The sequence below is a fragment of the Camellia sinensis genome, chromosome 2, assembly GCF_055761805.1.
Source record: "Camellia sinensis isolate YWXY chromosome 2, ASM5576180v1, whole genome shotgun sequence".
Classification (NCBI taxonomy): domain Eukaryota; kingdom Viridiplantae; phylum Streptophyta; class Magnoliopsida; order Ericales; family Theaceae; genus Camellia; species Camellia sinensis.
This window is the reverse complement of record NC_138962.1, coordinates 155,781,896-155,791,576: the sequence shown is the minus strand read 5'-3', so window position 1 is coordinate 155,791,576 and position 9,681 is coordinate 155,781,896. Positions and strand designations below refer to the sequence as shown.

Below are 9,681 nucleotides of genomic sequence, written 5' to 3'. Positions count from 1 at the left end.
AGATGTGGATGTGTGTGGATGTGTGTATTTTATTTTAGAAAATATTAATAATTTGTATAAGGAATGAATTAATAAAATATTTATTGATTTTATGAAAATAAGTTTATAGTTGATGGGGCTCACTTATCTCCTTTGTTTGTGCCTCCATGGGGCTTATATTGTTAGTCTGAGGATTAGGTATATGGTGGTTAAGGCTTGGTATAAAACTTGATGGCAATAAAAGTATTGGGTCCATCGAATGCCATCTCTTACCCTGCCCCAACTGAACATCGGATATAACTGGATTAAAGAATATAATAGTTTTGGCATTATATCTCCGGGAACATCCAATCCCTCCTAATAATCCCACTTAACAAACGAGTGCCTGCAATATGTATACATTATGTGATGAAAAAATTCGCTACTCCCAAATATTTCGATTTTTCTGAAAAGCAAATTATTCATCTGGGACCCCAAATTTTCATTTTGGGCAAGAAGTTATTCATAGTGTTATAGTGTGTGCTAGACTCTAACCTTCTTCGGCTTTCAGGTACATGAGCGATTTGAACTTCTCAAGAAGCAGAAAGATACTGGACCCTTCATCGAGCAAACTGTTAGAATTTCCCATCTTTACCTTCACCTACTCCACTACACACTCCACTTCACCTACCTCCACTTCACCACACACTCCACTTCACCTAACCCACTATCACCTCCACTACACCTACTACCACATTTTCTTCTATATATAGATTGTATAGGAATTGTAATTTATCAATCTTGTAATCTATCAATCAAATATCAATCAATAATACATAAATTTTTTACATGGTATCAGAGCAAGGTTAAGAAGCTAGTAATTCTGCTTCACCGGCGGGTGGCAGCCTCACCTTGGCCGCCCGCCGGACCTCTACACATACCCAGACTGTAACTTCATCTTCCTCTCTCTTACCTTTCGGCTCTCTCAGACCATGACTGTCTGAAGGTGGGTTCCAGGAATTCAAGTTGCTAGAGCGACTCGGGGAAGGGAAGAAGCTACAACTTTCAAAATTTTCAAATGCCAATCTTCATTATGTTTGATCTCTCTGTTCTTCTTCTTCTTGTTCTTCTACTATCATCATCGTCATCACTGCCAGCAGTTGCAAATGAAGAAGGGGATGCTCTGTATGCATTGAGGAGAGCAGTGAAAGACCCAAACAATGTGTTGCATAGTGTGGATCCTTGTACTTGGTTTCACGTCACTTGTGACTCTGCTAATCGGGTCACCCGCCTGGACCTTGGAAATGCAAAGCTGTCAGGTAATCTTGTTCCCGAGTTAGGGAAGCTTCAACATCTTCAGTACCTGGAACTCTACATGAACAACTTGGTTGGGCCAATACCAAAAGAAGTTGGAGGTTTAAAGAGCCTATTGAGCTTGGATCTTTACCACAATAACCTCACTGGGCCTATCCCTTCTTCACTCTCCACCCTCTCCAATCTCAGATTTCTGAGACTAAACAGTAACAGGTCTTTACCTTCACCCTCTCCAATCTCAGATTTCTGAGACTAAACAGTAACAGGCTCACAGGAAGAATACCAAGAGAACTTTCCAAGCTTGGAAACCTCAAGATCTGGAATGTGTCAAACAACGATTTGTGTGGTACCATTCCAACCTCAGGCAACAAGAATCTCAAGAACAACAACAAGAAGATCATCAACTCGACAACGACGATGACTCCGAGTCTCCCGATTCCTCCACCCCAGCTTTTGTAAACCCTTTCGATCTCCTCAACGACGACGATCATGATCGCGATCAGCTGCAGGGTAGTGAGCCAGAAATTGCTGATGACAGAGAACCCTCAGTGAAAGCTACTGTTAACACAGTTCCATCTTCCAACCACTAGTCAATCCCACTAACCAATGCCCTTTACTCTCTCCTCATGGTCTCCACTTTCTTTTCTTTTTTTTTTTATAGTTATTTTACTCCCTCTTTTTTGATCAGAAAACGAACCATACACCCTTCATCTCCTTTTTTTTTTCATTAGTGTCGGCCCCGTCCAAATACATTTGAATCTCACATTCCTTTTTAATTTTTTATTCCTTTCACAAATCCACCACTAGCACTCTTTCACACCATTAGCACCCTTTTTTCTTTTATTTATTTATTTTACTTTTTTTATTCTCTTTATCCTATACCCTTCCGTCCATACTCTCCATCAGCCCACTTTAATCATATCCATCATATTTTATTAAATCACCATCCACACAATTTGTTTTTTGTTTAACAATATATATATCTCAAAAAACAAAAAAAACAAAAAAAAAAACAAAACAAAAAAAAAACAAAACAAAACAAAACAAAACAATTTATACATTTGCACAACACCCATATTTTATTCATCTCAGGGATCAACCCCGATCACCATTTTCCACACACAAAAAAAAAAAAAAAAAACACAAAAAACAACAACCTCATCCACAGGCGGAATTTTTTCTCCTCTACTCTACTGCAGGTCTCTTTTTTTTGCCACCGTCTTGGGTAGCCATTGCCGGTGTTGTCTCCATATTTCCCACTCCACTGGGCATGATAACTACTCCCTGCTCCTCCACTGCAGCATATGGCGGCCCTCCAAATCGGCACATCACGGTGGCCTTCCGCTTCAGTTCCTTATTCTCTGCCTTTAGCACACTGATCTCTGCTCGCGCATCCTTATACATGCGTTGGAGCAGAGCCAGCTGGGAATTTAAATGCTGCACCTCATTTGTCCTACTCTGCAGCCGGTTCGACAAATTTGTGACCGCCGTCATGGTTTCCACGCATGACTTCAGAGTATACTGATTAGCCTCAATATCAGTTTGCACCGCCATTTTTTGCTCCACCGACCGCATCGGAAAGTTCAATGGAGCACAACCAGAGGTGTTTGGTTGAGGTTCACTGGCCACCGCACCAGTTCTTTCTCTTGTGGGCTCGTTCAGTTCTGGAAAAAGAGTGAGCAGGTTCTGGGTAGCTGGACGGGAAGAAGAGGCCATGTTTTTGGATTGCTAAGTGTTTCAGCGAAATAGCAATTTCAGACTGGTAATGTTCGGAAGGGTTGGTGACAGAATGGCAACAAAGTGTTCCACAGTTTCTCTCTCCGCAGAGGCAGAGTTTTTTTTCAGCGAAGGGTTGGTTTCAGAGGTTTCAGAATGGTATGCCTCAGCCTCAGCCTTCGTCTTGGTTAAATAGCCGAGGCAGCCACGCGTATCGCGCGCCTCTTGCCGCCCGACAAACTGGCACGCCTTTTCATGGCACATCTTTTGACAAAGTGGACACGCCTTTTGATGGCACGCCTTTTGATGAATTGGGCACGCCTTTTGATGGCACGCCTTTTGACAAAATTGGGCACACTTTTTGAGGGTGCAACTTTTTATGGGTCCGACAAGACTCTGTAAACTGTCCCGCATTGATTCCGGTTAGCTCCTTTAAGGGTCCGACAAGACTCTGTAAACTGTCCCGACATTGATTCCGGTTAGCTCCTTTATGGGTCCGACAAGACTCTGTAAACTGTCCCGACATAGATTCCGGTTAGTTTCTACAAGGGTCCAGCAAGACTCCGTAAACTGTCACAACATTGTATTCTACAACGGTCCGACATGACCCCATAAACTGTCTTCTACAACGGTCCGCCATGACCCCATAAACTGTCTTCTACAACGGTCCGACATGACCCCATAAACTGTCTTCTACATCGGTCTGACACCACCATACAGTGTCCTCTACAACGTTATGACACCCCATACAGTGTCTTCACCAACGGTCTGACACGACCATACAGTGTCTCCTATCCTTTTTTATTTTTATGTATTTTCTTGTTTTGTTACTCTCTCCAAACTCAAGTTGGTTAGTTTCTCTCCTCCTTGAGTTTGCGGGGGGCTGTTAGAATTTCCCATCTTTACCTTCACCTACTCCACTACACACTCCACTTCACCTACCTCCACTTCACCACACACTCCACTTCACCTAACCCACTATCACCTCCACTACACCTACTACCACATTTTCTTCTATATATAGATTGTATAGGAATTGTAATTTATCAATCTTGTAATCTATCAATCAAATATCAATCAATAATACATAAATTTTTTACACAAACTAAGACTTGAAAATAAGAAGCAAGTATTTTGCTACTTGGAATTTAAGGCTAGTTTAGTTCAGATGTTTAATTTTTTAAGTATCAACAGTATTATTGATTGCTTAGTTGTATATCTTGTGTGTACAAGGTTGTGCCGCTTCTTTAATACAATTGATAAGTATTGATTGCTCAGTTGTGAACCAAAAAAGCATTATGAGTTCTCATTCCTTTGCTCAATTCTCTTATGTTCAGATTTAACTTTTTTTCTGCCTGAACTATTTCCATTGCTACGAGGATATACAAGAAAAAACTGGATTGATTCTGTTCTTTTTCTCTGGTAGATTTTGATGACCAGATCTTAAAACAGCAACAAGAAGAGGAGGAAAGGAAGAGTCAATGTAGACAGAGAAAGAAAGAGAAGGTTAGTTCCAAATCTATTTTCCTTTTTTTTTTCTTCCTGTTGATAAGCATAGATACACAAACTTACTTAATGAGAGGAAAAAGGAAAATTGACGAGATGCATATGCTCCAATTTATGTTACTTGATGAGAAATATAATATGATTTTTGGTTGTTGATTTGTTATATGGATCAGAAAGAGAAGGCAGCAGAGGAGGAAGCTGAGGTAGATGCTAATGTTGCAGCAATGGTGGGATTTGGGGGTTTTGGTTCATCCAAAAAGTGATCTTAAGATGCTTATCCCTAGTCTAGACCTCCTGAATTCTACCAGAAAGGGCAACTTTTCAAGTTTTTGGCTTTCCTTTCAGAATGTAACAAATAGTAACGAAAGTGTTCACATCGCTGTTGTTATAAGGTTAACTGTTGGGGCTGAATATCATTTCCAATTTTGTACATTTCATCTTACTGGATATGTTGCAAAAAATATAGATGTGCGATGATGCGCTTCTTCTCGATTGAGATGATATTGCTTTGGAAAACACTTCTACCATTCAACAATTTTGCAATATGGTTAAGCATGCTTGTTATAACATTTGAATCTAAAGATTGAGATAAAAATTGTTGCCAAAGCTGGTAATAGAATTTTGCATTTCGGAAATTTGTTTTTGTTTTTGGTTAGATGAAGCGGCGATTATGGTTGGGGGAGAGGGGGTAAATAGAGACTTGAGCAAATTGAGATTGGAGGCCTCAATGAACCCCAAGGTAAACATTCCAGCTGAGTTCTACTATCAGATATTAAAATATTTGTCTTAATTCCCAACAGGAAGACAGCAGCCCTTAAAACAAATTCAATCTCATCTATTCCAATTGGGCTTGCTTTTTTGCATCAGCTGATGTCATTAAAGAATTGAGGTGTGCACATAAATTTGTCTTATAGAAAAAGTGCAATCATATTCGCATGTCAATAAGTTTCTCATTTTGTTTGGTTTTAAGTTTTTTAAAACAATTTTTGAGTTTTTATATTTTTTGTATTTTTTTTAGTTATATCTAGCAAAACATGAGCAATTTGGACAGTTTAATCACCTTTTGTTAGTGGCGTTGGACAACGATAGTAGCTATGGATTAGTAAAGAAATGAGAGGGGTGACAGTAACTTAGGAAAAGAGACTAGCGTTGAATGGTGAAAATGAAAGAAGCAGTGGTAGTGGGTTGGGAAAAGGAAGGGTGGTGATGAACAAAAATAAGGATGGGAGGTAGTTGTCAATTGTAATAAAGGAAAAACAAATAATTAGCTCGATTAGGATTGGGATTGTTGAATTGTATGCGTCTTGTGGGACGATGGAGGATGCGATGAAGATGTTTGATGAAATGCCTCATACGGATGTGATTGTTTGGAACTTGATGATTCGTGGGTTTTGTGAAATTGGTGATTTTGAAATGGGGTTTCGACTATTTAGGCAGATGAACGAGTGGAGTGTTGTGTCTTGGAATGTTATGATCTCAAGTTTAGCTCGAAGTGGTTGGGAAAATGAAGCTATGGAGATTTTTTGCCAAATGCGGGACAATGGTTTTAAACCGGGTGAAGCAACTGTGGTCTCTGTGCTGCCAATTGGTGCTCATGTGGAGGCAGTTGATATTGGACAGTGGATCCACTTTTATGCCAAGTCTAGTGGACTATATCAAGATTTCATCTCTATAAGGAATTCACTAGTTGACTTCTATTGCAAATGCGGGATTTAGAAACAGCTTTCACTGTTTTCAAGGACATCCCCCAAAAAAATGTGGTTTCTTGGAATGCCATGATCTCCGGTTTGGCTTTCAATGGAAAGGGTGAGCTTGGAGTTGATTTATTTGAGGAGATGTTGTCGAAAGATGTGAAACCGAATGATGCCACTTTTGTGGGAGTTTTAGCATGTTGTGCACATGCAGGGTTGGTGCAACAAGGTTTGGATTGGTTTGCTTCGATGACTACAAAGCATCAAATTGAACCAAAACTTGAACATTATGGATTGATGGTTGATCTTCTTGGGCATAGTAGATGTGTGAAGGGGGGCTCATGATTTAATTCGCACCATGCCTATGAACCCTAATGCTACTATCTGGGGTGCATTGCTAAGTGCTTGTCATACTCATGATAGCATGGAGCTTGCAGAAAGTGCAGTGAAGGAGCTTATTGATCTTGAACCTTGGAATTTCAGTAATTATGTGTTGTTGTCAAATGATTATGCAGAAAGAGGGAAATGGGATGAAGTCGAGAAAGTGAGAGCGTTGATGATGGAAAATAGAATCAACAAAGCACCGGGACAGAGCATGGTCGAATAGTTTTACAATATTGGTTAGTGAATTAAGCAATTCTGCTCGGTGAGTGGTGAATTCAAAATCAAGACCCTTAAGGTGAGATATAAGTTAACACTCTAAGTTTGCAAAATCAAGGGATGAGTTGCAGATTTGCACATGAGATTGATGTCTTGGAGCATCAGTGTTGGTCATGACTGTTTAAATCCATGGAAAAATATGAGGAGAATGAATGAAATTGGTATACAAAAACAAATTGATTTGCAATTTTCTTGTCAATGAGGGTTATAATTCTGGTGTAATTCAATTTTTGCAACAAGTTGATACGGATACGTGAGAGAAAAATGTGAGTTACATGTGAAAAGAAAATTATAACTGCTCTAGCTCATCCAGGAAAAGCCTTTTTGTGCTTTAAATATCAATTCCCTTTGATCAAAACAGTAGGGGTAGTACAGCTTTCTCTGTTAATCACCAGCTATCTACTTGTGTCTAGGGTAAATTACACCTTTCCCTTGAACTATTATCATCCATAATGATTTTGTCCCCTTAAGCTAAAAATTGTTATTTTTTCACATTAAATTATTAATTTGTATCAATGTGAACATTCTATTAATGATCTGTTACATAAACTAGTGAAAATTTAATGTGTCTTGCACATGGCATTTTAAATATTGTGATATGCTTGAAATGACATTATTCTTCTCTTTCCCTTTATTTCTCATTCTTGTTTTCTTTTGCCTACATTATGGCAGTTATGACTATTGTCTTGGGTTGAAAAAAAGGAGGAAAATGTCAATTCGATATTGTGAGTCATTCAATCGGAACACATTTTGTTTGAAAAATAATTAATAGACTACTTTCAAAATTATGCTATCAATTAATTATTTTTCAAGCAAATGTGTTCTGATTAAGTAGTTCCCAATATCGGATCAACTTTATTTTTAGTATGCGTGATCTTCTTTAAAAATCATACAAAATAAATAGTTTGAATCATTGAAATGGATCCGAAATGAGTTTATAGTGAGCCAAAGAAAACCATCCAGTTAAATTTTTTAACTGAAAAGAATCTAATTCCTAATAAATAAAATATATTATTTTTAAATAGATCTAGAAAATGAGCTTGTATATAATTTTTCTTTTCTAGAAAGTGGGTTTGTAAATAAAATATTCTATCTTCTAATCAATCTTCTTATTGACACATCAATGTCTCCAGAAAGTGGATTTGTATATTATTTTTCTTTCAGATGAGTATATTGTAATTATCGTATCACAAGTATATTTATAGGATCTATGCTAAACAAGTTGCTCAAAATGGACTTGTTCACTAATTTTAATTATTTCCTACTAAGACTTAAAAAAAAAAAAAAAAAAAAATTCACAAATTTTACAAATCAAAATTCTATTAAAAATTTTAAAATTCTAAAAAATCTACAAATTACAAAAAATCAATAATATTAAAAAATAATTAAAATTAAGTCAATTATTCACAATTTATCATTTGAAGACCTACAACTCCATAGGAATAACATTCACTATATCTCTTATATATAATTAACTTTAATTTACTACATCTATCAATTCAATGGTTGAAAAGTTTAAAAATTAACTGAATTTGTTACTTAATTGTGCCGAAATGACAAGTTACGCAATATTAAAAAAATGACCATGTCAAAGCCATTTTAACTTGGGCCAGTAGAGAGTTTCTAAATTGGGTTTTGGGTTTCAATAACATATGGGGTACATTACACTAGGATTTATTACACTTTGTATGCATAAACTATCATTAAATTTTCTATTTAATTCTTAAACTATAGATTGCGTCTCCTAAATTCCTAAATTATATAAATAAAAATCTATTTAGTTCCTAAACTATCAATTGAATTTATTAAATTCCTAAAATATTTAACTCAAATCTATTTAGTTCCTAAAATAATCATTAAATTAAAATATATGCTTGTAAATATTATAAATTAGTAAAAGACCCTACCGAATTAAAAATTTATTACAAATTTTTTTTTTATTTTGTCTCCATTAAGTATTTATTTCGTTGTGTGATTAAATTAATATAAAAGTCTGATTTTTCAGCTTTGTTAATAAAATTATATAAGTATTAGATATACTGAAAAAGTAGAATTAGATAATTTAAATAATAGCATTTTCCACAAATAATAATAGAAAAATAATATATTAATTAAATTATAAAAAGAACTTAGTGGAAAACTTAAAAACAATCAATTAATAATTATAAACGAAATCTGAAATATAATATTAGATAAAGGCAAACACATTAGAAGATAAATAAGAAAATACTATAGATAATTACTCTTATCCTCATAAAGAAAATTCACGCTAAGAGGTAACACCCACTTTTTAAAGACAGAATAAAAATTTAAGGTTTTTTTGAAATAAAATTTTAATTAGATTAGGGACTTTTACCAATTTATAATATTTATGAGCTTATATTTTATTTTTGTAACCTTTTCAGGGATTAAATAGGTTTGATTTAAATATCTTAGACACTTGATAGATTCAATCGATAATTTAAGAATTAAATAGATTTTAATTGATATATACTTTTGGGATTTAATAGACTGATAATTTGACGATAATTTAGGAGTATAAAGTGTAATAAACCCATTACACTAACCTTAAAATTTGAAAAAAAAAAAAAAGTTTCAAAGTTTTGACGTAATTATATACTGTGTGTTTGGTTTGAGTTTTCTGGATTAAGTTTTTTGAAAACTGAGTTTTTTGGTTTTCATATTCTTTTGTTTTTAGTGAATATTTTTTAAATTTTAAATATTTTTTTTTTTACTTTTTTAGATGCACCTTAGTTAGATGTATCTAAAAAGTAAAAATTTGTGAAAAAATATTTTAAAAAATTAATAAATACATAAAAACACAAAAAATGTACTG

The 9,681-nt window shown here is 35.4% G+C and overlaps 1 protein-coding gene, 1 long non-coding RNA gene and 1 pseudogene across 4 annotated transcripts; all 3 read left to right on the top strand.

Annotated features, from left to right (window-relative positions):
• The first annotated feature begins 591 nt into the window (after positions 1-591).
• On the top strand, positions 592-2,289 carry LOC145820407 (uncharacterized). The gene is made up of 2 exons (XM_082915914.1): positions 592-1,485; positions 1,539-2,289. Exons 1-2 carry the CDS (start codon positions 1,037-1,039, stop codon positions 1,729-1,731), a joined length of 642 nt encoding a protein of 213 aa, XP_082772040.1. The 5' UTR covers positions 592-1,036; the 3' UTR covers positions 1,732-2,289.
• Positions 2,290-4,089: 1,800 nt separating this feature from the next.
• Positions 4,090-4,924, top strand: LOC145820408 (uncharacterized). 3 transcript variants are annotated; one of them, XR_014361895.1, is made up of 3 exons: positions 4,090-4,113; positions 4,415-4,494; positions 4,668-4,924. It is a non-coding gene; the product is annotated as an uncharacterized LOC145820408 (long non-coding RNA). The 3 variants fall into 3 exon arrangements; XR_014361894.1 differs by having other exon boundaries at positions 4,090-4,117; XR_014361893.1 differs by having other exon boundaries at positions 4,090-4,141.
• Positions 4,925-5,164: 240 nt separating this feature from the next.
• Positions 5,165-6,792, top strand: LOC114267633 (pentatricopeptide repeat-containing protein At1g09190 pseudogene; annotated as a pseudogene).
• The last annotated feature ends 2,889 nt before the right edge of the window (positions 6,793-9,681 follow it).

Excerpts from the sequence above, each read along its gene's own strand:
- LOC145820407 (XM_082915914.1), top strand. The coding sequence starts at position 1,037 with ATGCCAATCTTCATTATGTTTGATCTCTCTGTTCTTCTTCTTCTTGTT. Across the intron at positions 1,486-1,538 it reads CTGAGACTAAACAGTAACAG|GCTCACAGGAAGAATACCAA; the intron begins GTCTTTACCTTC and ends AAACAGTAACAG.